Raw genomic sequence first — 26,578 nt, 5'->3', positions numbered from 1 at the left:
ATGATCGCGCAAACAACCAATCGTTTTGTTATAACCTACTTGCAAGTAGCCAGTGAGTGTCGTGGTTTACGTAAGACGCCTACTATTATGGCGAGTTGGCTACATTGCAAATTGACAGTTTGTGAAACTAGTTATATGTGGACGTACATCGGTTTTAAAAACATTCTAAGAGTAAGTTAAAACGATTAAAGACTGTTGTGCGATGCAGTGGCCCACAAAATGCAAGTTATTTTGCTTTTTGAGGCGTATGGTTGTTGGATCTTTGCTGAAGTTTACCTTTATAACATGTTGATGAATCAAGTTGGATGTTTACGTGAATGTGTTATCTACTTTTATGTTGCAGGGGCTTAAGTCATGTATCTAAGATTTATTAAATGTCGGAAGCTCAAACCCGGTGCTCTTTATTCTGCGGTGAGACAATATGCTTCAACTGGGACTTTCGACATAACAGTTCCTCTCAACTTTTGGTGCGGAGACCGCGTGAGGATCAAAGATGCATCGAACACTGAACGAGTTTACGAGCCTGCCACTGGTAGTCTAAAGTTTAACAATTGACTGCAGAAATTGATTGTCATACAACCCATTTTTTTCTCACATAATTAGACTTTGGTCGGAAGTTACTTCTTGTCTGACTATGACTTTTAATTGTCATGATCTAAATAATGTATACTTGAAACCAGTCATAATTTTCAGCAAATCATATTTGAAGGACTGATGAACCAATGAATATAATACTGTCAGTGAAGAAATGTGGCATATCCCCTTACAATGGAGGCATGTATTTTCACCTAAATAGCAGGCCCTACTTTGTTCCACTGTCATTGAACTGTACCATTCTTGCAGGGAGGGTCCTATGTGAACTGAAGCCTTGTGGTGCAGTGGAGGTGGACCAGGCTGTGAAGAACGCCCAGTCTGCCTTCCAGGAGTGGAGCCGAATGTCAGGGATGGAGAGATCTCGAGTCATGATTAAGGCTGCTCAAATCATCGAGGTACGCCACCCAGACAGTTAGTACATCCACAATGCCAGGACGTAGAGTCTACAGGAAACGCAACACTCTCTGACATGCTGTGTTATTTGGTGGCAGGATAAGCGTGAGGAGATAGCAGAGATGGAGGTCGTTAACAACGGGAAGTCCATCACAGAAGCCCGTCTGGACGTGGACTCTGCCAGGCTGTGTATAGAGTACTATGCAGGGGTGGCCAGCACTCTGGCAGGTTAGCAAGCTCATCCTACATCCACTGGGAAATATAGGGTCGACATTGGGGAAGTTGAAAGCGGAGATTATTTGACTCTGTTGCATGAATCTGGGTTTGTCATAATTTTACATCTTTACTTCAGAGGCTGTGTAACATGTTAAAGTGTATTCTATAGGTTCAGTACACTTGTTAATGAGGCTGTTTAGTGTTCCGCCTGTGATGATAGTGGTCCTCACTTGTTTTTTTCTCAAGGTCAGCATGTGCAGCTACCAGGGGGTTCTTTCGCCTACACACGGAGGGAGCCTTTGGGGGTCTGTGTTGGGATTGGTGCTTGGAACTACCCCTTCCAGATAGCAGCCTGGAAGTCCGCCCCAGCTCTGGCCTGTGGTACAAAACTCTCCTTGTAGTTATATTTGCTTCCGTTTATATACAGCATAACTACAACGTGTATACGTAGTTATAACAGTTTTTATTATCAACTATAGACAACTGTAATATAAAAAGACTGCTGACCCACTTCCTCATTGCCGTGTCTCATTCCTCCAGGGAACTCCATGGTGTTTAAACCCTCCCCGGTGACACCGGTTACAGCTGTGATGCTTGCTGAGATCTATGCCAAGGCCGGGGCTCCAGAGGGGCTGTTCAATGTAGTGCAGGGCGGCCAGGAGACAGGCACCCTTCTCTGTCACCACCCCACTGTGGCAAAGATATCCTTTACTGGTAGTGTGCCCACAGGCAAGAAGGTAAAGTACTGTAGAAATAATACTACCCTCACACTGAGGCCTGGATTTGGTGGCCCAACATCAGATTTTCATATGAAGTCTGTCTTGACACACAGATTATGGCGATGGCATCCAAAGGTGTGAAGCCAGTGACTCTGGAGCTGGGTGGGAAGTCTCCACTGGTCATCTTTGAAGACAGCAACCTGGAGAATGCAGTGAAAGGGGCTCTCATGGCTAACTTCCTGTCCCAAGGACAGGTGGGTGTGATGATTGAAACTTTACAGCTCGGTGGCTGGTCTGAATGTGTTTTAATTGATCCCAAACAAAACATGTCTTGAACACATGCAGGAAATGTGTCAGACCCTGACATTCAAACCCCATGAGACCAACGTCCATATCACTTGAACTTTATGAAGCAAGTGGACATTTGGGTAGGAGGAAAAACAATCTTTTAGGTTATATTTCTATTTTGTCTCTTGCAGGTGTGTAGCAACGGAACCAGAGTCTTCGTCCAGAGCCAGATCCTACCTGAGTTCCTAGAGGAGGTTGTGAAGAGGACCAAGGCCATTGAGATAGGGGACCCTCTCTTAGAGAGCACCCGTATGGGAGCACTGGTCAACCGGCCACACCTGGACAGAGTGCTAGGCTTCGTGGATCAGGCCAGGAAAGAGGTTCAACTGTCGTTACATGCTAATTAAATCACCCTTTGCAGTAGGAATATTGTAGATGGGAATCAAACCAGTTGTGATAAATCGGTTGTGGTGAATTTGACATGGCTCTTTGCCCAGTCTGAGCTGACTAACACTGAACTCCTAAACTAGGGCGCCACCGTGTTGTGTGGAGGCGAGCCATTTGTTCCAGCAGATCCTAAACTCAGGGGTGGATACTTCATGTCCCCCTGTGTATTGGGTAGGCTGGCCCCAGGGCCATTTGACATCTATGGACACAATTAACACTGTTGTTGAGGACTTCCCATCTTTTTAAGGCACTGCTTGGCTCTACCTCTGCTCTGTTAAGGTGGTTGTAGGGATGAGATGACGTGTGTGAAGGAGGAGATCTTTGGGCCCGTCATGTCTGTGTTGTCCTTTGAGACCGAGGAGGAGGTGCTTCAGAGGGCCAATGACACCACCCTAGGTCTGGCTGCCGGTGTCTTTACCAGGTAGTCATGTCATAAATGGCTGTTGCTGGAATCGGTGACACCGACCAACATTTAACAGTTGTTGCGGAAAACTCTGATGTGTTTCAGTGTTTTAAGTAGCTTTGTGCGTGTGCACCTGTAGGGATGTAAGTCGAGCCCATCGTGTGGTGGAGCATCTGAACGCCGGCACATGCTTCATTAACAACTACAACATCACTCCTGTGGAGGTGCCCTTTGGAGGGTACAAAATGTCCGGTACTGTATCCATAACTCACGCGGATAATGACGTGTCCTCCTCAAAATGGCACCAGTCTTACCGGAACAATGCACAGTATTATACTAGTAGACACTTGACACTGTGTCCTTTTTGTCTTTCTATAGGCATTGGGAGGGAGAACGGTCAGGTGACCATAGAGTTCTACTCCCAACTGAAGACTGTCTTTGTTGAGATGAGTGACGTGGACAGCCTCTTTTGAAGACAACCTCAAGGAAATTATGCTTCTATTCCAGGAAGGGTATATGCTGGCTTGTAGTCAAATAGCTGAACAGGTTCTAGAAATGTTAAGGAATGTTAAACTTACTCTGGTTTCTGAATGAAGGCTGTGAGTCAGATTTTGTTGCCTAAGATTTCAATTCTGCTTATTGATGCTAATTATTATAAGGGGAATTTAAGAAAATTACCAACTGTGCCAAACTGAATCGTCATGAAGGTGCCTTAATATTGTAGCCATTGATTTGTACATCGAAGTCAAATCTTAGGTAGCTGCTCAAATCTATCCACCAAGTGGTGAAGAGCCAGGGAATTTGGCAGCAAGTGATTAACAGTATTCCTTACAGAAGCATCATTACTTAATAGGTATTTTTTATGAAATTGTACAGTATTTGATACAAATTATATTCCACATACAAAATATTTTTACCTGTGTCTTTATTCACAACTATTTATTTTATTAATGGACAGGAATTATATAATTTAATATTTTTATTCCATATATTTCATCTACAAAATTTAGTTAAATGGATTACAAATATTTCATCTGTTTCAGTAGGTGATGGTCTTGAATAGTAGAGTACAAATATGTTTTATAGATAAGTAAAATTGTAACATCAGTTTCATTAGTTTGATAATAATTCATTAACTGTTTGGTATAAAGGAACTTCAAACAACATAATACTTAAACTAAATGAGTAGTGGCCAGTCAATAAGATTTGGAACAGTCAACATGTTTGGTAAATTACATTTGACAACACTAGTGGGCGCCAGGCTCAAGGCTCAGTTCTCCTTCCTTTCCTTCCTGAGAGCTTGTTGGCACCTGCTTTCCTCTGCACCCAATTGAAAACATGTTGTGATATTCCAAATTATGATACGCACATTAAACTGTTTAGTCATTTAGAGTATACTGTACCTTTGTTGCAGCTTTTTGAGGTTTCTTAAATTGTGCAGACTCTGTAAAACAGTAAACATGTCATGTAAACTTCAATTCAAGCCACCCACACCTCATATAATGTGAGTTATTGAAGCTGGGTTTGCCTGAGGGATTATGAATCCTTACCATCCTCAGATGGAAAATCCTCCTCTCTAAATCCCTCAGGGTCAGAGGCCTGTGAATAAACACCATGAAACACAAGGATTCTGTGACAACACACGATTCATTCATTTCCTTATAATTCACATTAGAGCATGTGTATTTGTGGCCCCACCCCAGCCTGAGTGGCTATCTCCAGTAGAGTGCTTTGGGTTTCAGCTGACGCCCGTTGGCTTTCCCTCAGGTGCTTCCCCTCCTGTAGCTTCTCCACGCGGCCCTGCTCCGCTGCCACCCGCACCTTCAGGGTGTGGAACGGGGTCTGCACCTCCCCTACCCGGAAGTGGACGGCCATGCCCTCGAACCACAGGGTGTCACACACACCTTCTTTAAAGCCAGGAGGCTCATAGTCGCTTGGGGTGACTGGAAAATAGGGAATATGATTGAAGGAGCCTAGTTTCCAAACTCCAGCTTAGTGGGGAATTCATTGTAGTACATTGAATGGGTGGGATAGTTTGCTCCTGTTAGTTTCTGTTGGTAATAACATTGTACTATACAGCAGATGACGGCATGACTTAAATTCAGCCCTGGTTTGTCACCTCAAATGAAAACGTCAATGAAACATGGTTCAGCGACAGGGTTTCCTCACCGTCGTCATAGTAGTAGAGCTTCATGGTGAGGCACACGTCGTTGGGGAGGACGTCCAGGTTCTGCAGGAGGAGGAACAACTTTCTGGTCAGGAGGACCGATGCTTTTTGGTGTCCTCCATGGTCACCTTCATCTCCGCATCCTTGTTGCTGTGGAGTTGAAGGGGAATCGAAGCAGTCAGGAGTGAGAGAGTGAGTGAAAAAGACAGAGCGGTGGCAGTTGGGGGGGAGATAACGTATCACCTGAGTATGTCCATCTGTGGTCCCTGGTCTGTGTATCTGAACTTGAATTGGTAGGACTCAATGATGGACTGTAGAAGAGATCAGTAGATGACAACAAGGTAAACTCATGGCACTCCAGTGAAAAGAGTACTTTCTGGAGTCTGTAAAATGGAAACAACTTTTTCCTGAATATATATCCAGTGAGTGTTTAATCAGTATGTTTTCAGCAGAGGACTTACGTTGGGGTCATCTGGATTAGTGTGGACCTGCAATTACGCATTACAGATAGAAAAACATTATTTTGATTAAAATAATGAAGGAAGAAAGACAAATGAATGATCACTGAGGACTGCTATACTTGTACTGTACTTCACTATTATTGAGTTAAATGTTGTAAAAAAAAATAATAAAATGGATGTCGTAAAGAGAGTCACCTACCCCAATAAACGCAACCTGAAGCTGAGAAATAGATTTTAAATGTGCATTAACCTTTAGTAATAAGTAATGCAGACAAATTGTGAAACGCTACAAATACTTAAAAAGCTCTTAATGTTGTACTTACATATCTCCTGTGTAATGCGTCAAAGCTGCCCATCATCCTAGTAAATATATGATGTCAAAACAAACCTTCCTTAATTAGTGTTATCAGGACCACAATTTCATCAAGTACTGTATCTTTAATATTTTAGACATTTACCATTTCACTATTTTGCGTGCACCTGGTGTTGAACAATCTTCTCGTAATACTTTGATGCATAAATCTGGAAAACATACATCCTCAGAAGTTATTTCATTGTGAAAAACAATGTCTAAAAATATTCATAGTTTGTCCTTGTATTATTTTCAAAACAGGAAAAACAACCTTCCAAATATCTAGATTTGTAGGCGTCCTCTGGGAATATTCCTCTGAGGTATGTGATGGAGGACACAGCCAGGGCCATCATTCGTTTTACGAAGACCTCTGACTGTTCTTGGGTTTTCAAGTCGTTCTCAAATAACCTCGTCCACTGAAACAGAAATGAAAATCACAATTGCACAATAAAGAAACCGCCTGAGGGCGCTACTTGACCCGAGTTAGCTAGTGTGCTACTGACAAGGCTAACCTAGCAAACGGACAATACAACAACCAATCGACTTCCACTTGAATATCTTGAGGAAAAGTACAAACAAAACAAGCAGAAATACAAAATCCTCATGAGTAAATATACACCTATGCCCTATGTAGAGAATTGGAAATATGTAGCTACTCAAAACTGCACAGCCCAGAGTCGATCATTGTTCATACCTGGGCAGTCTCTTGCTTTTTTGGTCTGTTGCACATCTTTGACTTTGACATAATTGCAATTCTTATCTAACTGATTCACAGTGGCTTTCCTACCTTATAAAACCAACTAACTTTGCAGTTAGGTGTTCAAATAGATTAACTTTGTGTTAGTTTGATTATAGCCAGCTAGCTAAAAACCCTGAGGTATGAAAGCAACAGAAAGTCTGTCGGCGCGAATCACGTGCACTAGTTGGAGTTGTGAACACGATGTTTGTAGAGGCTTAAATTACCATATTGAATTTGAGGAAAATTTTGAGAAATAACCATGAGAAGAAAGGCATAAATGTGTCATTTCAGAAAACACTTATTTATTGAAACAAACTCATTTGACACTCAATCTCAAACTATGTAGTTTAGGCCTATCCGCTGACGGATTTGATGCGTAGGCTACGTGATAATCAATTTGAAAACAAAAGCAGCTTCTCGTGCTCTTAAACTAAAAACTCTAGGTAACCAAAACAACACGAGTTGTAGCCTATTCAGCATCTACAGGAGAAAATTATCAAATGATGGGACCTTTGCCATTGACAGACACCGAATGACAGAGTAAATACGACAATCGTACACTTGGCAACGTACTTGCTAGGCAGTATATTTTTTACATTCTGCATAACATGATTAAAATGGGAGAAATTATGTTTTTCTCAAAGGGTCTTTATTTTACGAATTACAGGCGAATGTTTTAAGTATAAGGCTGCAAATGAAAAACCATGACTGGTATTTTTATATAAAATAACAAAACACGTACACAAAAACAAATACACAAAAATGTTGCAACACTGCAGAATACACCTTCTACAGTCTATGGAATATACCAAAATACTTTTCTAACTTTGATCAGAATGTGCACCCAAAATAAATGACAAATAAAGACATGCTGCCATATTCCCACCTGGTCTGACAGGCACAGTGGTAGACTCAAGGAGGTTATAATAGAGTAGACTACACTACTGTTAATGATGTTCTCTTGAACTATAACTTCTATCTCTCCTACAGTATGCTGCACACCCTTGTTTTCCTACTCCTGCTTGGAGAAGAAGTCTTTGCTTTTGTGGACGTCAGGCTTGATGGTGTCACTTCCTGGTTTCCAGCCGGCAGGACAGACTGAAAGAAACAAACGTGAAACGGTAAAATGTTTTGGCTTTGATAGCAGATCACACTTTGTTCCCATCTTTTGCCGGCAGAGATTGAGAATGTTAGCCACAATTGATTTGTTTAGCTGAAACTACATTTGAGTTGGCATTCAAGTCTATTCTGTGAGAGATTTTTGGTTTGAAGATGGCTCGTCAGTATTAAAATAATGGAATGAATGCAGAGATTAAAGATTAAAACTACCTTCTCCGTGCTTGTCGGTGAACTGAAAGGCTTGGACCAGACGCAAGGTCTCATCTACTGAACGCCCCACTGGAAGGTCGTTGATGGTGATCTGCCTCAAGATGCCCTTGTCATCAATAATGAACAGGCCTCTGCAAATACAGGGCAATATTATAAGTGTCAGGCAGGCTGCAGAAACACATGGAGTGCAGTTTAGTCTATGCCATTCTACACTCTAATCCCCACCTGTAGGCAATCCCCTCGTCCTCTTTCAATACGCCGTAGTCCTTGGAGATAGAACGCAGTGTGTCTGCCACCAAAGGAATCTTCATGGGACCCAGACCTCCCTGCTTGCGAGGCAAGTTTGTCCTGTCAGAAGCGTAGCCACACAAAAGGCAGAGACTGTCATAACTCAGTATTTCTGAATACTCAGACACACATTAATGACAATAACAGTATGCTTCAAGGCTGTTTGGTTAAAGTATCAAGGTTCGGCATTACCAGGCAAGGTGGCAGAACTGGGAGTCCACAGAGGCGCCAATGACCTCACAGCCAATCTTCCTGAACTCATCTGCTGCATCGCTGAAGGCGATGATCTCAGTAGGGCACACAAAGGTGAAGTCCAGGGGGTAGAAGAAGAACACCACGTACTTCCCTGCAGCAGCAAAATACACACCTCAGTTTCCTGTGCTTTTTTACAGTAGGCCTACATATTACACATTAGAGCATATTACATTGTACAATGTGGATCCACCTGGTGTATTAAATGCTGTTTGGTACCTCTGTAGTCGGAGATCTTGAGGTCTTTAAATTGGCCATCAGGCATCACTGCCTTGGCTGTGAAGTCAGGTGCCAGTTTTCCAATGTGTGCATTGCCTGCAGCCATTTTTGACTCTGGGGAAAATACCTTCTATTTAATCACACTGTTACAAGTTTAGGCTGCACACCAGTGTAATACTACATAATTTTCCATCTACACATAGAAAAGCTCAGTTCTGTATTAGGTGTTTTGGGAGTTGTATTGCCTAAATCAGGAAGACTTTAAAGTGAACTGAAAACATTGCAAGTATCACTCCGACATTTATTTGCACACACTGATGTTTGTTTACGAAGAAAGGGGAACCCATTTCAGCAATAGGGCATCTCGTCTACCCTGAGAATTAGGGGACATCGGTAAAGGTTACTGATGTAGAGAACCAAAGTCCTGCACTTGCGTTCAATGTTCAAGGTCCTATTGAATCGCTTGACTGCACTTTGGAATCTCATAAATCCGTGGTATCGCATAATTTGATACATTCTTCGCAAAACTTTATTTTCTAGACATAAATAGATATATCATGCTCATTATGATAGGCTGAGTTAAATATTTGAACCCTGCAAGTAAAGTGAAAGCGAAAAGCGTTGTTCTAAGCAACAACTTTCCATTCCATTGAGTGTGAAGAAAAGGAAATGCCGAGAACAATAAGCCATTTGCGCAATAATTAGGCCTATTCAAATGATCATGAAATTGACAGCTGTGTAATGCTGGCTGATGATGCGAATAAAAATTAGGCAAAAAATAATACTTTAAAACAAGCCAATGTTTTTTTTTTCCACGTACACAATTAGCCTGATTATGAAATTCATTGATTGATAAAGATATCTAAAACATTTTATTTGTATGTTAAATTGAACGTGTGGTAACCTACCTCAGCTTCTGTCCGTCAGTTGTAGCTTTGGAAAGAATTACGAGAAAGGGGTGGCATCGGTTGAAAATATATAAGACCAGTTCAATTCTCGCGATGATAGAACCCTGACACAGCCACGACCCACACTCATTCAGTCTATTGGACTACCTCATACAAGCATGACTTAGCACATTTTCTCAACATTCCAGTGCTCAAGTGTTCTCAATTCACCAGGAACAAGACATGGGTGGTGGTATAATGAGTTAGTCCAAACCATGACTTTCACAACCCTCAAAATGATAGCCTTCTGTTACAGTCATATGAATTAAGATTGTTGCAACAGTCAGTCTCTATCACTTTATTGCCCAGTAATAAATGATTACCTTCACATAGCCTGTTTCGAATTAGAGAACAATAAACTACCCTTGACAAAACCCATCCTAATCCAGGTCAATAGCCATGTAGTGGTCACAGAGGCATGTGGTTCAGCAGCATGTGACTCACAGACCCACAAAGATAGTTTAAACCATCTCAACTAATCCACTTTATGACATGCCCACTCATGTAAAGTTGTTTGTGAAGTAATATGGTTATGCCGTTTAAATATAGACATTCTACTTTAGCAAATATTTGTTTACCACTCAACAGTAAAGAGGCTCAAAATTTACCATCTGTGTTTGCGCTATTCCCCTTGAATGATAGTTCTTACTACAATGTTAAAAGCATAATCCAGAAAAATAAAAAAATTCAGTTGTAAATTCTCCTTTAGGGAATACCAGTAATGGTTCAATAACCAAAACGGTTTCTTTTCATGTGGAGCAATTCACAGTGGTACATAGTTGCAACATACACTGAATACTATATTTCTGGTCTACTTCCTTGTTCACTGGTTTGGTATTTGAAGGTTAGAAGCCTTTAACACACACCCAAGTACATTACACAATACTCCAGATTCCACGTCTGCACCTAATACTTATTTTACTACTAAAATAAAAACAGTCCTGCCATTCCTTTTCTGTGTCCTGGAAAGAGTGTCGAATGGGTCGTGTACTTTTCTATGTTCTCTGGACCTGGAAGAGTGCATTGATTGTCATCTGCAGCACAGGCATGGGCTTGCCACTCCACCTCTGCCTGCTGTCGCCCAGTGATGTCTTTGCGTGTTGTTGCTATGGGCACCACATGAAGGGCTTGATAAGAGGGGACACACAATAAGCTCTTATTAAAACTGCAGCGGTGAGGTTCAGATCAAACGAGGCCTGCTGCCTCTGTGCTCGTCTTTCAACACACGACATAGCCATAATTACAACATCAGGACCACCACCAATTCCACAGTAATTAGCTCTTTGAAGAGCGCTTGTGTGCATCCTGTCTTTACTGCCCTCACAAAAAGGAAGCCTCCCTACACACAAATGGTAATTAGTTCAATCAATATGAAAAACCTTATATTCACACAGGACATTTCACACTGTGACATTCGCAAGTCCATTTTCCACCAAAAAATAACATAATTGTTCCTGAAAGCTCCAAACAAATGCATATACAACTGAACAATCATTCTCAACACTGTTGCGTATGTTATTTTCAGGCTTGAGGTAATGGTCCACTTAGTGTATTGTTGAAGCATGGATGATCAACAGTGTAAGTCTCAGTGTGAGCTTGATTGGATGCCAAGTCCAGGCCTGCAGAGACAGGGCTGTCACAGGGCTCCAGCCAGCAGGAGGCTTACATGATCAGTCCCCTCACAGCAGGCACTGACAGCAAGGAGGCTCTCTGTTACCTGGGTTGGCAGCTTGTGTTTTGGCTGGGTTGTCTAAAACAACTGAATTGAATGCAGGTGTGTAGAGTTTAATAATGGAGTTTATGTTCATGTAGTTTAATATACGTTTACACATAATATACAAAATGGGACATCCTGCAAATGTATATTTATGATCCAAGCGTCCCAATGGCTTCACAATACAAAGTGTGTAGACTCTGAGTCGGCACTTGCATCTCATATCTGTAATGCTTTTGCGGTTCAATCAAATTTGTGCACAAAATACAAACGTCAGGTCACCCTATTACAGAACGGCACAAGGATAATGCTAGTTCTGCCGGGCACTCTTCCTTATCATAATTTTTTGCTTAAACCAATGATTACTGTCAGAAAGGCTTCACTTGGTCCACATCCACTTTGGCTAATGAACAGCATTCCTGTTATGTCTGGTTTTGTCAATTACCCTACATGCCTAGGCTAGGCCTACGACTTATGCACTTAACCGGACAGCAAGTTTGGCTTACCCATCTCCCTCGCCCTGTTAATTGAGGCAGCTTTGCCGTTTTTTGATAACTCCAAAAAGATCCCAATGTACCCAGAACTCTTCCATAAAGTTGTTGTTTAACACGTCTCTGTTCCACAGTCTTCTTTGTCTCAACACATACAGAAGAAGGCAGCCAGTCATAGACAGTTGAATAAGGAGAAACATATCCTTAGAGGAACTTGAAACAAATAAGAAAACTTTAATAGTTTCCAGTTCCACTTGTTTGTTAGTAACTTCTCTCCCTGGTGCAAATTTCACTTCTGAAGATGTTCCTTTAACCCAAACAGAGAGGGACTTTATCTACGTTTATATTATAAACACACAGCAGGTTATGCAATAGTCTAATGAGATCCAATCTAAACTAACTTGGAGGGTAAAATACATGTGTTTGAGAAGATTCCAGTGATGTAGGAGAGACATGTGTAAACTGCCCTGTTATTAGGCTATTATCTGGTAAACAGGACAATTAACTCCTTTGTTTTACAACCATTCAGTCTCAAGATCCTTGACTTGTAATGTAATACAGAGAATGTGTGTCCCTACTCTACAAGGAATGAAGATCAGTGTGCATTGCACTGGTCATCAGCAACATTATTCAGGATGTTTGTTTTGGACAAGTAATTGAAATAGCTTCTGACTATTTTGGTATCCAATCGAGCAAATAGATTTCTATGATACTTGAAGTGTATAGGTGAATTCCTTCACATCTACAAGCCCATCTAAGTAAGCCTAAATGTTGTTTTATTGTAAAAAAAACTACATGTTGTGGCCTTCCAATGTCAGGATCCTATCCACTGTTGTAACGTAAATTTACAAAGCGATAAAGCACAATATTAAAATTAAGTAAAAAGTTTGTTGAGATACGATTTTAATTATTATTACAACCCCCAATACGACACATACTCATGAGCACAATGGACATCCAATATTGAGAATGACATACTCGAACATGTCAAAAATGCAGTGAAATACAGTTTGTCAGTAACTTCTGTCCTATGTTCACAAGTATTTTGGAAACACACCAATTTAGGTAAACTGTCATAAAAACAAATCAACCAAGATAGACAAGGTGTTTCAGGAAACTTTATTTTTTATTTCACTTTTCAAAATGCTTTTCATTTACTAACAAAGCTAACAGACTGACACCAAGTAATAATAAAGTATTGACGTGAATCAATGAATATTCATTTAGCAGGCACTTTTATGAAAAGCAACAACTAGTTTATGTAGAAAGAATAGCAGAAAGAAAGTTCATAGAACAACAGGACATCAATACAGTTGTAGTACATATAGACAGATTCAACATAATCAGTCAATATTGGCTGAAATATATTCAGTATGGTCTGAAAAACATAGCAAATGATCACCTGGTGAGAGACACAGTAACCTTCTCCATCAGAACCACCAAGTCTACTATCACAGGAAATGCTAATACATTTTCATTTTGCGTTTGGAACGACCCACACGCCCCTCAACACAAATTCCAGGTGCTTGAATTTACTTGCTGCAGAACAGAAAGGTGTCAGCCAGATTTCATCAGGTTTCTACCCGGTCTGACACAGCTTCCCTCCATCGCTACAGGGGTAGAGTATCATTTCCTGTGTGTGTGCAGCCATGTTGGACTGTAGATCTGGTGTTACTGCATGTGCTGTCCCAGAAGGTGTAGGCCAGTAGTTCTTCCAGCTGTGGGTCATACAGAAATTCTCTCAGGTGGTGACTGCTGGGATAACTTACTCCCAGACATCACTGCTTTTTTATTTTTTTTTATTTTGGATACGCAGGTGTCTCTTTAGAGCTTTAAGCTTATCTATTGTGGAGCTTGCGGTGACCTCTTAAGTGGCCAGCCGCACAAAACGTTTTACCACTGAGGTCACAGCTTTAGGGCTTCTCTCCAGTGTGGATCCTGCAGTGGCTGTTAAGAGTAATAACATGGCTAAAAGTTTTACCACAAAGGTCACAGCTGTAGGGCTTCTCTCCAGTGTAAAAACTGAGAATTACAACCCAGAAAATAATTTACAGAAGGTTTTTGTGCACTCAACTTATATTGACTCCACTGCAGCCATACTGAACACAGCAAACTATCTTTATGCTGCCCATGAGAGTGGCAAAATGAAAGTTCACAAAACAGGACTACGTACCTTGAGACACACAACCCTCATTAATAATATGACATTTTACCCTATCCATACAACATTTCTCTAATGGCTGACAATTTGCATCTCTCTTGCACTTTTGTCATTTTTTATTCGAATTCGGATGGGTCACGCTGGGTCACGCTCATGCTTCTGGTCACCCTAGTTGCTATGTCTCTGAAGTTAAGTTCATTTGATTAATCATCATGCCCACACTGCATTTGAAACCCTAGTATTTGGGTACAGCCCTCAATTGTAAAAGCCTTCATGCTGTGTTTGACCAAATTAATCTGTCTTTATTTATGGTGTCTATTAGTAGTTCATGTGACTTTAATTAGAGTAGGCTACCTTTCTATTCCAAAAAGTTGTAGACTGTCCTCTGTTGGGCTCCATTGAAATGACTCACTTTGACACATCTAATGGGGTTTAAAAGGCAGTGTTTAAAATTGTCATAATTATTTAATGGAATCAAGTTGTCAGCTGTGCAAAACATACCTATTATTAAGATGCATAGATGTGAACCCAGACATTTCTTTTAACCCCCTTAAAATGAGTTTGAGATGTCAGACATTCTCCTTTGATTTACTGGACAGCCTGAAGCTTTGAGATAAACTCTACCTTGGCTTTCCTGTTGGTGAAATGGTCAAATAATAGATGTACTTCAAGAAGGTGAACACACAGCTGAGCTGTGGTGGATAAGTCAAGTTGCATACCCTGTAGAGCTTGAATAGCTTGTCCACAGCACATGTCAGGCCATCATTCTCTCACTCTGTCATTCCTCAATGAAGATGTACTGCCTAAATAAATGTAACTTCATCTGACGTACTATTATCTGGCTTTTTTTTTTTTTTTTTTTTTATCTTTTAACTTTTTAAATTAAGTTATTCCAACCTGGGTGCCTTCATATCTTAGTTAATGCAAAATATGTCCCCTATGATACCCCCCTGAACCCAAGGTACAAGTAAGGAATCAACTTTGGCACTGGCCTCGACCGTCCACGTTTTCCTAAGTAGATATCGACCCGAAGGAGACCGGAAACCACAACTTGGTTTTCGCGCTAAATTGAAGAAAAAAAAACTACAACAAGCACAGTCGAGCAGCAATAGGGCAGTCAGTGTGTCCAGAATCATACTGACCGTGTGATTGCACTATTATTACACTTTTTATTATAAAGCCGGTATGTATACATTTACATATATTTAATATTTGTAAGCTTTTAAATCTATGTAAACTTTTCAATCGCTTTCTTTTGTTCTGCGTAGAACAAGCGTGTGTGTTAGGTAGCTCTAGCTACTGTACCTATCACAGAGCTAGTTAATTTACTAAGTACTGTAGGCATGGGTCGATTTAAAAGTATCGTAGCATAGCTAGATACTGTAATGATACAGTAGCCAGGTCATCTAAATTTAAGAAATGTCTGGAAAATCAGACAAGAAAGTCCAAAGAATAAGGGCGAAGATACTATCCCTCATTCAGCGGCATAGTAGACAATGAAGATACCGTGATACGGGAATGAGTTTCTTTTAAATCCTCAGTGGTAACTACACCATGGAGGAAGCAAATACATTGATTGGAACTGGGAAGAGACATCTCATCATGGGAGATGCAGTATCAGCGGTCAACGTTCTTCAGGACGCCTGTAGTATATTGTGAGTGTTTTACATACCACGTAGCATTCATTCATTTTGGATTCATTTAAGATACTTTGAATGTTTGTCGTAAAATGACAACATCTTGCAATGAAAGAATTGTGAAATGTCGAATGTTTTGCAACCTGTGATTTCCAGAGCCAAGAAATATGGAGACACTGCTGATGAGTGTGGAGAGGCTTTCTTCCTGTGTGGTAAAGCTCTCCTGACTTTGGCCAGGTGAGTGGTCTTCAACTTCCCTGATGTGCTCAACACTTTGATCTTCTCGAAGGACCTGAGCGTTATAGAAGGTACAACCATGTTGTGTTGTTACAGGATGGAGAACACTGTCCTGGGGAACGCATTAGAGGGCGTACCTGAGGAGGATGCGGAGGAGGAGAAGCCCAAAGACTCCAACATTGAGAGCACTGAAAATGTTGATGGTAACCATTTACATGATAGAGCATGTGATGTGTGTTTGGCAAATGCTCTCTGCTTTTTAAAAACATTTTTTTTTAGTTTACTTAAAATGTTATGCACCAACCTAGCCATGTCCTTTAGTTTTTTTTGTGTGTGTTGACAGAGAAGACCAGAGATGAGCTAAGAGTCCAGGTCTATGATGCAATGGCAGAGGAGGAGAAGAAGGATTCCGAGGAGAGTTCAGTAAAGGAAGACTCAGAGGGGAGTGCGTTGAAGGAGAAAGAACCAGTGACAAACGGCCATGTTAATGGAGCAGCCCCAGTTGATGGACAGACAAAACAAAATGGAGTGAACGGTGTTACAGAGAAGTCGTCAGCGGAACACCCGGAGGAGGAAGAAAAAGAGGAGGAGGAGGAGGATAAGGAAGGGGGTAAGTGACTTCTGTTCTCACCTACGTACCGTTTGGACACGCCTCTGTAATAGCAATTTTTTAAAATACAAAACAGGATCAATGCATGTCTGGTGGTTCACAGGTGGTTAACCCACAATGATTCTTGTCTTTCTGAAGGTCAGGATGGAGAACAAGAAGAGGGGCAAGCAGAAGAGGAGGCCATTGAAGACATTAAAGTAAGACATGTCACACACTCGACTAATAACACAGGCGTGGTCCCGTTGTCTAGTCCAGATGTTGTTGTGATACTAAACCAATCATGCACCACTCTTGTCAGGACAGTGATGATGAGGAGGAAGTGGGCAACCTGCAGTTGGCCTGGGAGATGTTAGAGATAGCCAAAGTCATCTACAAGAGGTACAGTTCTAGCTTACTACCTTTCAGCCTCAAACTACAACTGAAGCCTTGTCCTGTTTGATATATCCCTGTTTTTGTTTGAAAGGAAAAAAAGTAAAGAGGACCAGCTGTTGGCAGCCCAGGCTCATCTAAAACTTGGGGAAGTTGCTGCTGAATCAGGTATACTTTTAGAATCAAGCTATGTCCTCATACTGTTGTCAAGACTCAGACACGTATTCCTTCAGCTTGGTCCTAACCATTGGTCTTCTGATTGTCCCAGGGAACTACCCACAGGCAGTGGAGGACTTCCAGGAGTGTCTGGCCCTGCAGAAGAAGCACCTGCCCCCTGACAGCCGTCTCCTGGCTGAGACCCACTGCCAGCTGGGCCTGAACTTCACCCTCACCGACCAGTACAGCCAGGCCATCGAGCAGTTCAACAGCTCCATTGCTGTCATCAACAGCAGGCTGGGTGAGGATCTCCCTTTCTCGAGTTCCATGAACGAACCACAGCATTGGCGTACAAACTGCAGCTAGTCGATATTCTGAACGGCACACAGGCTCATGATAAGTGTCACCTGTTTTTGCCAACGCCTGCTGTGTGTCTTCCAGCCAAGCTGCAGGCGGTGATTGAGCAGGCCGAGGGACCAGAGGCTGCCTCGGAGGAGAGGAAGGAGGTGGAGGAGCTCAAGGCTCTGCTGCCCGACATCAAGGAGAGGATTGAGGACGCGTCAGAGGGCCTGAAGATGGGCAACACTGCAGCGGAGGCCATCCAGGGAGCACTGGTGAGTTGAGGGGGGGCTCCACCCAGAGTTGTGTACCTCTTCATATGATTGCTTAGGTCTTAGTATATAACACAAGTGTAAGTGCTAGCTGTGACAGGAATGCTCAACTGAAGGGAGTTTTGACTTACGTGGATGTAAGCGCTCTGTCACAATGATAATTCCATTTTCTTTCAGTCGGGTGAATCACCATTTCCAGCTCAAAACGGCACAGCCCCAGCATCAGTGGTAAGTCAGACCCACCCTGCCAGGTGACCCTGCTCTTCACTCACTCAGGCCGGAATCTCTATTAATGTCTGTGCCTCTGTTTTTCCCACCAATCAGATCCCAGTCAAATCCACCAATGAAAATGCCCCCACAAAGTCAGCAGCATCTGATATCTCCCACTTAGTCAGGAAGAAGGTGAGTACACGGAACATGTGGTGGGTCTGCCAGTCAAGATGATGACCTGCTCTGTTAAGACCTTGCCTTGTGTATACGCATACAACCAGGGAGACTGACGGACTGCTTTATCAATGTCTTTTTTGCGTATGGCTTGTCAGAGGAAACCAGATGAAAGTCCAGTTAAGGACGACAAGAAATACAAGCCCATGTGACCGGCAGTAAAGTGGTTGAGATGACGGATGTGGTGAGGTCTAGAATTACACCTGATCAAAGTTAACTGGTCACCTACTTTTTTTGTGTGTATGAAACCCATAGGTTTGTCATTTAAAAGATTCCTGAATCCCCATGCTACTATGCTGAGTGTTTTCTGTTTCCTACCTGCAGCCAGTGAATCCTTAAGCTCCACAGTGATGCATCACCTGGAAACCAACCAAGCCAACCCACCGTTCATACTGATGCTGATGTACTGTTGTAAATATGCATTTATGTATGTTACCCCTTTTGTATACCTGTATGCTTGATTTGTCAATAAAAGTTAGCTTTAATCACATGGCTTAAAAATTGTAAGACACAACATCCAGGATGGTGAAAAGCTTGTGGTGTAACAGTAGTCCACAAATGAGACTAGAATTTGGACACCAGAAGTCCACAGCATGATGCGAAATGCACATCAGGGTTTCTGGGTTAGCTTGAACGGTTATGTCCTCAGTATGACTTAACCACTTCACCAGGGAGGGAGGGATTCCCATTAGGGAGTCAGGTGGCTGAGCGGTTAAGGAATCGGGCTAGTAATCTGAAGGTCGCCAGTTCGATTCCCGGCCGAGCCAAATTACGCTGTGTCCTTGGGAAAGGCACTTCACCCTGCCTTGGGGGAATGTCCCTGTACTTACTGTAAGTCGCTCTGGATAAGAGCGTCTGCTAAATGACTAAATGTAAATGTAACCAGAAATAAAACAAAACCAGATTCATCTAGGAAAGAACTCAGCTTGTCAGGAACCAATTTTATTATCCTTAATGTGTCATCGTCAATGAAATGAGTTAGTCTGTTTAAAAGCAGAATCGTGTGCATTTGTTGCCCTTTTGTTGAACACTCAGTTCCACAAAGCGAGGAAACAAGGGGAGGCGAGGGGCTGCAGTGAAGGTGGAGACGCAGGGAAAAAGACGTCTGGTGGAGGAGGACTCCCCCTTCACTGGGATATGATTGGTTTTCCCTTGTGCAAGAACGACAACAACAAAAAGTAAAAATGGTGCTATTAAACTGAAAGCTGACAGGAGACTTGAAGCAGGAGGGCGTCTTGGTTTTGTTTTCGGTAAAGCTACGTCAGGTTTGGATGTAGTCGTCGTCGTCGGAGGTCTGACTGCTGCTACTGGTGTCTGGTTCTGAGCCCTCCTCCAGGTGAGCCTCCGCCACACTCCTCCAGGGGGTGAAGTGGAGGGTTACACAGCGCGCTCTCGGGACCAGAACTCCGTTCCTCTGCAGACCGTTCCTCTTCATCTGGAAGATCAGACCGTTAGAAAGCAGCCTGGTTATTTGGTTACACGTTTGATGGATAGTTTCTGTCCTCCTGGCATGTTAACACGGTCTACATGGACCTAAAGACAGACCTGTTCCGTTTTAGTCTGGAACTCTCTAAGCTCATCCTCAGTCAGGGGCAAGAAGTTGTCATCGTTTTCTGGGTATTCCTGCCAGCCCATGGCCTTCAACAACCTGTAATAGGCCATAAATACAACTTAGTGTGTGTGTGTTAGACCATAGAGTAGCAAGCTGAGCCAGATAGCATTGTGTATGGGTGTGAGTGTGTGTGTGTGTGTGTGCTGACTCGCCTGTGTTCTGCCTCCAGGGAGCCTGACAGGTGCTCTGTGTCTGAGTCACTAAGGGAATGGGACAGGCCGTTCTCGTGGCCTCTGGGCTCGGGGGTGCTGCTTTCACCCTGAATGTCACAGCATACACAAAGCTCACTATCCATCATGACTCCCCACCCAGTACACAATATTCTAAAAACGACAAGTCTAATTTTGTTGAATTAACCGAAAACCTTTTTCTCTACGGAAACCAAGAAGACATGTACCTGTCTTTCTTGCAATGATAGGATACATCCGTAATACCAACAACTCTCTGTATAGTCAAGGGAAGAGAGGCTTTAGCAGTGTACAGGGGCAGCTACAGGTCAGTCGTGGTCCTCACCTCTCCAGGGCTGCTGCTGCTGCCCGTCAGCTCTCCGGTGCCCTCGTCCTTCAGCGCTCGAAGGAACTCACTCTTGCGATCCGGACCGCGACGCATCAGCTTCAGGCGTGACGGGGCAATGTCTATGGGAGGGGTCGTGCTGGAGGGATGCTGCTGTGAGGTCAGGAGACAGAGAGGGACAAGGATAGAGAGAGATTAGAGAGAGAGGTGAGGCCATGCTTTTGTGTTGAACTGCTGGTAATGTTTTGAACAGCTGGACACATGCGCACATATTCCTTTTGTGTCCGAGTTTCTGAAGGGTTGCTTCCTAAAAGAAGGTCAGCTGTGCTGCCCTCACCTCTTTGGGGGTGTTGTGTGGTGGGGTGCTGGTTGGGTGGCTGGGTTTGGCTGCAGAGACCGGGCTGGTGAAGACAGAGTCTCGGCCTGCCAGGTGGAGGCCAGGTTTGGAGATATCCCTCCCACTGGGCTTCCACTGGGCGCTCTGACACAAAAATGTACAGGTCCCAATGAGACAGAGCAATGGGTGAGTTTCTCTGGCTGTCCCAGCTTAATCAATCTAAATGGACATCATTGGAGCCAACGATTACCTTGGTGACAGGCTTGGGAACCAGATTCTTGTAGATGCTGGAGCCTGCGATGGGTGCTTTGCTACCGTTGGAGGGAAGGGCACCGGCACTGGCAAATCCTGCAGAGAAGGCGGTGCTGGAGTCCTCTTTGGAAACCTTCTTGATGACCAGCATTTTAGACACCATCTGTTTCCCACTGGGGGGGTTCTCTGGAGAAATATGGAAAACGAGCCAATTAGGCAGACTGGAGGAGGGGAGGGGGGAGAGGGAGGGAAGGGCTAAGAAGTGAGGGACAACGTAAGTAAACCCAGCGATTAGTTAAAAATTGTGGACGACTAACCCCACACTCCTGCATGGGGAGGCACGGCTCTCATCTGGGTCCCCGGCTTTCCAGTTGTTTCAGGGTTGAGGGAGGGCTGTAGGAAGGAGGTGCATGCAGAAGAAAAATGTATAATTGTAGCTTCTACAATGATGATTTGTGTATCTGTGGTCACTGGTTTTCTAGTCAACGCTACCATGCCAGAACACACACCACACTTCTGTCAGGGACTGGTGGAAGTACTTACAAAGTCTTCTTCTACAAACTTCAGCTTGTCCTCCTTGCTGTCCTTGCGTTCCTCTTTGGGGAACTTGTCCTGAAAAGCGGTGGTCTTGCGGGGATGAAAGTTGCCGTTGCGTTGCCGATGCCCCCCCTGTCTGTCCCTGTCCCCTCCCCCTCGTTTGGGGTGCCGTCCCTGGTGGTGGTGACTGTCCTGCGGCCCCCGGGGTGTGCCGTGCCAGCTGGGCGCCTCCTTCCAGCTGGACCCCCCCGCCAGTCCCCCGTGCCCCCCCTTCGCCACCCCTGAGTCCACAGAGTCATGTCTCAGGAGGAGAGAAGGCTGCTGCCAGCCATCACCTGAGCAGGAAGGAGAACACTTATCAAGAACCCAGCTGTGGTGTTAACCACTTCTGGTTGAAGGAAGCCTACTGTTAAATCTCTCGCCTGTGAGCCACTTAATATCTGTGGGGATTTAGGTTGAAATCTGTAGGTAACTGTCAAGCCGGTCATGATATTGTTTGTAAAAACCTAAAAATGAGAAAGGGGCTGTTGTAAATATGAATGTGATCGATTGCTAGTGTCTGGGGTTACCTGCTGGAGCGCGCAGGGGCCCATTGTTAAAGAAGCCGTCCGAGGAGTTGTGTCTGCGTCGGCTCACTGAGACACGACCATCCCGGTGGTGATGGGGCTCGCCATGCTTCTCAAGGCTGGCAGAAGGGGACTATGGGTAGTAGGAAGGAAACAACGGGGTGTCAAGGAGTGTAAACAATCTTGTTCCCGAGTGGCTTCGATTGACATAACAAACGTGCCTTCTGTTAAGATTCTCTTAACCTAGCCAACCAACATTCAACCCCTTCTTTCCCCTTTCCTTTCCCCCTTTCCTTGCCCCCTTTCCTTCCCTGTGAGTGGAGCCTGAGAGGAGGTGAAGGAGCACAGTCTGGAAGTCTCTTTTGACCCAGACAGGTTACCTGGTATACACCCTAACAGCCAGATTACACCCAGTTTATATAAACACTGATCTCATTTAGCTGGAGAGGCCAACCACATCTTTAAAATAAGCTCCTCCTCCTTCAGCCACTCTGCTTGGGCAGTAGATTAACTTCAGAGCCTGAAGTTAGACAAGATGTGTACCCAGAGGAATTATCATAGCTAATAAAACCTCAATGTTCTGGCCTTGTTAACAAACTAAGGACCTAAATAAGTCCCCTTATTTGTTTTCCGGGAGAGTATGTGCAACCTTCTCCTGATCTTTATTGGTTTGTGTGGGTAACCTGTCCCTGATCCCACAAATGACCTTTGAGGGATCATGCAGGCACTTTGGCCTGCACACACACACCTTACCTACAGTACAGGCAGCCCCAGTAAAACATACACACACAAAAACACACACACAGTCAACATAAGTCCCAGTCAGATGCACAAGCTGGGCTCACCTTGGCAGGCTGGGGTGTGGAGAAGTTGAGCCAGGCAGGGACAAAGTCATGCTGCGCCATTTAGGTCCAGTGTTTCCGGTCAGTGGATTGAGGCATCAAACCTCATGGCAGGGATCTAAAAGTGAAAAATGTTGTTTTAGTTAACTTAACACCAATATGTGCCATATTATGCACTTGCATTCTTCCCTTACGATACTGATCGCATTCAGTAACTCTATAAAAAGATCAGTATCGTTCTTTTTTCCCCAGATTCTTAACGTTAGAATCATCTCCCCAGAGATATCCCACAAGGTATTTTTAGCCTCCAAACAACAAAGATAAACTTCTGCTGCAGCTGTGCCTGTGAGGTGGATGGCTGCGTGACAAGGATGAGGGGGAGAGTTGAACAACTCAGTGTCGAGCAGCTTTACTGTCATTTGCTTCAACTATTGAAGTGAGAAGCCAGTGTGTGCGACAACCAACCCGGGGTTGAAAGAAAATGACATTTAACTACACTGTCAGGGTCCGGGAATAAATAGCATCCTCAGTACCTCATGTCTGGGAACTCTAATCACTATGATAGTGGTAGCCACTTCTCTGAGGGGAAAAATCATTGAACATTACAACTGACTCCGTGTGCGCTCCCAGTTAAGCATCTCAAAAGGTGTATGAACCAGCGGGTCATGTGAGGCAGTGGGAGACATTACCCCAGAGTCAGGGGCTCTGATGTCCTCTGCCTCCTCTCTGGATGTGCTCCCGCAGACCCACTGGCCCTGGCCTCAGAGTGCACCTACGGATGGAGAGTTGCCCGCCGCCAGCCCCTCCTCCAGGACAGCACAGCCCCTTTCCCCAGAGGCAGACCCTGTCGTCCAGGGTGAAGCGTTAGTAGGCAGGTTACTGGATCGCAGGAATGATCTGGAACAGTGATCCAGAGGACTTTGGAATGGGGGTGGAGGGGCAGCTGATTTGACAGGTTGTGAAGAGTATCGAGTGGCTCAAGTAAGTGGATGTTTTGTAATTGTTTACAAGACTGCGGACTCCCACAGAATATGTCTTGAAGTTAGATTTTTCACCAACTCCTTTGTTACAACTCAAGAGGCAGACACAATGCCGACGGGATAAATCCACAGGCCGTTTAGTGTACTGATTGGCAAGCACAGTTGATTGACGGGTCCAATAGGAGAGGCCGACGCAGGTTGTTGGGTGAAATGAGGGAGCAGTCTGTGGAAGCGCTGGGGCATTGATTTATCTGTCTGAGTGAACAGGACTGGTTCACCTTCACGTCCAGTGGAGAGGGAAGTTCCAGCGGGTTCAGCTACACCAGAGTGCTAGCTTGTATACCTCCTCCTCTTACCGAGTCATTTTTTACTCTGCCCAACTGCGTGCACAAAAGAATCTGTTTCAAGACAGTCTTTACTTTCCAACAGAGATCACCGAATACCACAGCTCACCTCATTAAACTGGTGAAAAAGCTGTCCCAAGTCGAAGAAAAACAGCTTCCTAGTTTCAAAGTCACATGTCAATAAAGGAAGTGCAACCCACTGTTACATTGCTGTCATCTTCAGTTGTAGTCAGTGAAACTTTGATACTGCAGGACAATGCATGATGAAGTTGCCATTCAACGTGTGCTTAAGACAACTGCATCCTTCAGTGGCCCGTGTCTTGTGTTTTCATCATCTGCCTTGCATTTACATTTGCTTGCTGCCAATGGATTTATCTGTGGTTGTCAGTTTGCAGTAAGCAGGTGCAATAGTTCAGATTTCATAGATGAGTGAGTTAACAGTAGCAATCCCTTGCCAGCAACCTTGAGTGTCCTAAAACATTTGGGACTCCTTTGTTGAAAAACAATTGTTCCATAAAGTGGGACTCCTTCAAAAAACCAAATGAAAATGTTTTCGTTTTTTTAAGCAGAAAAGCAGTTCGGAGATACAATGTGTCTGATCTGTACCCACTCCGTATTCCTACAGGCTGAGCTTTTCCCTACTAATCCGAGTATTTTCAGACTTTTCCAAGTTTTCAACAACGACTTCTATAGACGAAGATCTGCAAAAAAAAGGGAAGATTAGAAGACAATCAATTACTCAGAATGTAGGGTTAATTTAGCAGAACTTTAACATGTGGAATTGCCTACATAACCTCGTCCTTTATTTCTCCATGTGCACACCTGCTTTTAGGTAAGCACTTTATAGCTATAAGAAAAATAAGAAAAAGTTAACGTCTCTTAACTTCCGTAACACATTTAGTGGAGCCAAATATACACTCACATTTAAAAGGATGGCAAAAACAAGAAAACGATGCTTTTGAAGACAAGCAATATCACATATCATATGTCATTCTATTTTCCGATTCCCCTGTTTCAACAATGAGTTAGCATGTCAGAAATATTCTTACAATACATATAACCTTGATATGAACAGCTAGGCTTCTTCCTTACTCCCTTGCCTCTAACAAAGTCCAGTAAGGGTGTGTCATACCATAAATACAAATAAGAGCCACCATAATAAGACATGAAGATTCTGACACCAAATCACAATACTACATTATAAACTCAACTTTATCCTCACCCAATATTTTATACACTTATTATAGTTTATCCTGATAACCGTGAATAACATAGAGACATTATTGTCAGATGGTCATAGCTAGCCAAATGGTGCATGTCATGACCATGGCACAACGACCGAGGACATGCATCAGGCACGGGAAGTGAAACTCCAATCTGCCTACCTAATAACTCCCTTTTGGATCTATATTGCCATGTCAAATGGCAACCACAACCAGCTAACGACAGCGTGATAGCCTTAAAAGTAATGCACGCTGCTGCTATTTAGCTAGCTACCTAGCGCAATAAATCCCACTAATACAGTAGTCCTTACCGTGACTAGTCGCTAGCCAACAAAATGGGCTAGTAGTGGTAGCTAACTAGATAATATTGTTTATAGGAAAAATTGCATGAATTGTGACACACTAGTGCATGCATTTCCAATAGTGTTAATAAAAAGTAGCTAATATATGTGTTATAATGTTATATTTGATAGCAAATACGGCCTCTAACCATTGCTGTCAATTTTCTGCAAAGGTAAACAGACCTGATACGTTGGAAGAACAACACAGTTTCAAAATGGCCACCTACTGTAAAGCACCACACACAGGGATTCTGCACTTCGTTTTATAATATCTGGGTTGCACAATGTACATCCGCCGGTTCAGCGCCGGTTCATGCTTAATTTTAAAGTTGTCCAGTTAGAGTAAAGCACAAACGCCATGACAAAAAACTGACACAAGTTCACAAGCAATATATATATATATATATATATATATATAAAATCACTATATGGTCCGTTATATAAATACCCCCATGACAAATTCGAACGTAACGCTACACGCTTTGCGGTCCATTGATATCCAGCAATAGCATACGTCAGCCTAAACGAACAAACTTAATCATTAGAATAGATTCTAACGTAAAAAACCTACCTAATCGAAGGAGAATGATCTTTATGAACGATCAATACCCAATAACATACCAGTCGGTCAATATGTAATAATATTCTCTTTCATCGATTTCATGTGTCTTTTGTTAAAAAATAGCATTTGTTGTTAGCTAGTTATTTACATTTCTGGAGCCCGACAGATTGGACTATGTAGCCAAATCGTCTGATGTACTAGTAGCCTACAAATAAGCGTAACTAG

General features: G+C 43.2%; 5 protein-coding genes across 9 annotated transcripts; 2 read left to right on the top strand and 3 right to left on the bottom strand.

The window, feature by feature from the left end:
- Nucleotides 1–16: 16 nt before the first annotated feature.
- Nucleotides 17–3,970, top strand: aldh9a1b (aldehyde dehydrogenase 9 family, member A1b). Its single transcript, XM_084707400.1, has 12 exons — nucleotides 17–171; nucleotides 344–532; nucleotides 844–989; nucleotides 1,086–1,215; nucleotides 1,450–1,584; nucleotides 1,744–1,940; nucleotides 2,036–2,176; nucleotides 2,402–2,590; nucleotides 2,741–2,828; nucleotides 2,937–3,078; nucleotides 3,200–3,312; nucleotides 3,439–3,970. Exons 2-12 carry the CDS (start codon nucleotides 355–357, stop codon nucleotides 3,531–3,533), a joined length of 1,554 nt encoding a protein of 517 aa, XP_084563526.1. The 5' UTR covers nucleotides 17–171; nucleotides 344–354; the 3' UTR covers nucleotides 3,534–3,970.
- Nucleotides 3,971–4,000: 30 nt separating this feature from the next.
- Nucleotides 4,001–6,954, bottom strand: zte38 (zebrafish testis-expressed 38). The gene is given in 13 exon segments (XM_084707401.1): nucleotides 4,001–4,380; nucleotides 4,464–4,504; nucleotides 4,611–4,659; nucleotides 4,759–5,003; nucleotides 5,230–5,331; nucleotides 5,334–5,377; nucleotides 5,471–5,538; nucleotides 5,689–5,715; nucleotides 5,888–5,908; nucleotides 6,012–6,048; nucleotides 6,147–6,210; nucleotides 6,312–6,456; nucleotides 6,735–6,954. Coding segments are annotated over 13 exon segments (951 nt in total). The 5' UTR covers nucleotides 6,786–6,954; the 3' UTR covers nucleotides 4,001–4,323.
- A 105-nt stretch (nucleotides 6,955–7,059) lies between these two features.
- On the bottom strand, nucleotides 7,060–9,905 carry prdx1 (peroxiredoxin 1). The gene is made up of 6 exons (XM_084707403.1): nucleotides 9,776–9,905; nucleotides 8,868–8,981; nucleotides 8,589–8,742; nucleotides 8,334–8,456; nucleotides 8,109–8,239; nucleotides 7,060–7,877 (listed from the first exon to the last, which is right to left on the bottom strand). The coding sequence occupies exons 2-6, from the start codon at nucleotides 8,971–8,973 to the stop codon at nucleotides 7,792–7,794; spliced, it is 600 nt and encodes a 199-aa protein (XP_084563529.1). The 5' UTR covers nucleotides 8,974–8,981; nucleotides 9,776–9,905; the 3' UTR covers nucleotides 7,060–7,791.
- Nucleotides 9,906–15,207: 5,302 nt separating this feature from the next.
- Nucleotides 15,208–18,732, top strand: LOC146271003 (histone-binding protein N1/N2-like). Its single transcript, XM_084706823.1, has 14 exons — nucleotides 15,208–15,363; nucleotides 15,722–15,835; nucleotides 15,974–16,054; nucleotides 16,151–16,257; nucleotides 16,398–16,664; nucleotides 16,803–16,861; nucleotides 16,963–17,042; nucleotides 17,128–17,201; nucleotides 17,302–17,490; nucleotides 17,631–17,803; nucleotides 17,978–18,028; nucleotides 18,125–18,202; nucleotides 18,343–18,428; nucleotides 18,569–18,732. The coding sequence occupies exons 2-13, from the start codon at nucleotides 15,735–15,737 to the stop codon at nucleotides 18,394–18,396; spliced, it is 1,314 nt and encodes a 437-aa protein (XP_084562949.1). The 5' UTR covers nucleotides 15,208–15,363; nucleotides 15,722–15,734; the 3' UTR covers nucleotides 18,397–18,428; nucleotides 18,569–18,732.
- Nucleotides 18,733–19,148: 416 nt separating this feature from the next.
- LOC146271002 (vasculin-like protein 1) lies at nucleotides 19,149–26,536 on the bottom strand. 5 transcript variants are annotated; one of them, XM_084706820.1, is made up of 13 exons: nucleotides 25,762–26,002; nucleotides 24,838–24,928; nucleotides 23,593–24,754; nucleotides 22,907–23,021; nucleotides 22,065–22,194; nucleotides 21,502–21,830; nucleotides 21,276–21,351; nucleotides 20,957–21,144; nucleotides 20,707–20,850; nucleotides 20,370–20,522; nucleotides 20,009–20,115; nucleotides 19,790–19,892; nucleotides 19,149–19,679 (listed from the first exon to the last, which is right to left on the bottom strand). In XM_084706820.1, the coding sequence occupies exons 4-13, from the start codon at nucleotides 22,964–22,966 to the stop codon at nucleotides 19,506–19,508; spliced, it is 1,464 nt and encodes a 487-aa protein (XP_084562946.1). In that variant the 5' UTR covers nucleotides 22,967–23,021; nucleotides 23,593–24,754; nucleotides 24,838–24,928; nucleotides 25,762–26,002; the 3' UTR covers nucleotides 19,149–19,505. The 5 variants fall into 5 exon arrangements, with proteins under 5 accessions (XP_084562946.1, XP_084562944.1, XP_084562945.1 ...); XM_084706818.1 differs by lacking the exon at nucleotides 25,762–26,002 and adding an exon at nucleotides 26,363–26,536 and having other exon boundaries at nucleotides 23,593–24,928; XM_084706819.1 differs by having other exon boundaries at nucleotides 23,593–24,928; nucleotides 25,975–26,025.
- Nucleotides 26,537–26,578: the final 42 nt, after the last annotated feature.

The sequence above is a fragment of the Hypomesus nipponensis genome, chromosome 10, assembly GCF_054491055.1.
Source record: "Hypomesus nipponensis isolate SF chromosome 10, ASM5449105v1, whole genome shotgun sequence".
Lineage (NCBI taxonomy): Eukaryota > Metazoa > Chordata > Actinopteri > Osmeriformes > Osmeridae > Hypomesus > Hypomesus nipponensis.
Note: the sequence above shows the minus strand (reverse complement) of the source record. Positions and strands in the feature narration are given on the sequence as shown.

Coding starts and splice junctions, on each gene's coding strand:
- prdx1 (XM_084707403.1), bottom strand. CDS start 8,973: ATGGCTGCAGGCAATGCACACATTGGAAAACTGGCACCTGACTTCACA. Junction 8,743..8,867: donor CAAGATCTCCGACTACAGAG/GTACCAAACAGC, acceptor TTGCTGCTGCAG/GGAAGTACGTGGTGTTCTTC. Junction 7,878..8,108: donor CACCGACAAGCACGGAGAAG/GTAGTTTTAATC, acceptor TGTTTCTTTCAG/TCTGTCCTGCCGGCTGGAAA.
- LOC146271002 (XM_084706818.1), bottom strand. CDS start 22,966: ATGGCGCAGCATGACTTTGTCCCTGCCTGGCTCAACTTCTCCACACCC. Junction 21,352..21,501: donor AGTTTGTAGAAGAAGACTTT/GTAAGTACTTCC, acceptor TCCTTCCTACAG/CCCTCCCTCAACCCTGAAAC. Junction 20,116..20,369: donor GCAGCAGCAGCCCTGGAGAG/GTGAGGACCACG, acceptor TGTGACATTCAG/GGTGAAAGCAGCACCCCCGA.
- aldh9a1b (XM_084707400.1), top strand. CDS start 355: ATGTATCTAAGATTTATTAAATGTCGGAAGCTCAAACCCGGTGCTCTT. Junction 1,585..1,743: donor CGCCCCAGCTCTGGCCTGTG/GTACAAAACTCT, acceptor TCATTCCTCCAG/GGAACTCCATGGTGTTTAAA. Junction 2,829..2,936: donor CATGTCCCCCTGTGTATTGG/GTAGGCTGGCCC, acceptor TGCTCTGTTAAG/GTGGTTGTAGGGATGAGATG.
- LOC146271003 (XM_084706823.1), top strand. CDS start 15,735: ATGGAGGAAGCAAATACATTGATTGGAACTGGGAAGAGACATCTCATC. Junction 17,043..17,127: donor GCCAAAGTCATCTACAAGAG/GTACAGTTCTAG, acceptor TTTGTTTGAAAG/GAAAAAAAGTAAAGAGGACC. Junction 17,491..17,630: donor TGTCATCAACAGCAGGCTGG/GTGAGGATCTCC, acceptor TGTGTCTTCCAG/CCAAGCTGCAGGCGGTGATT.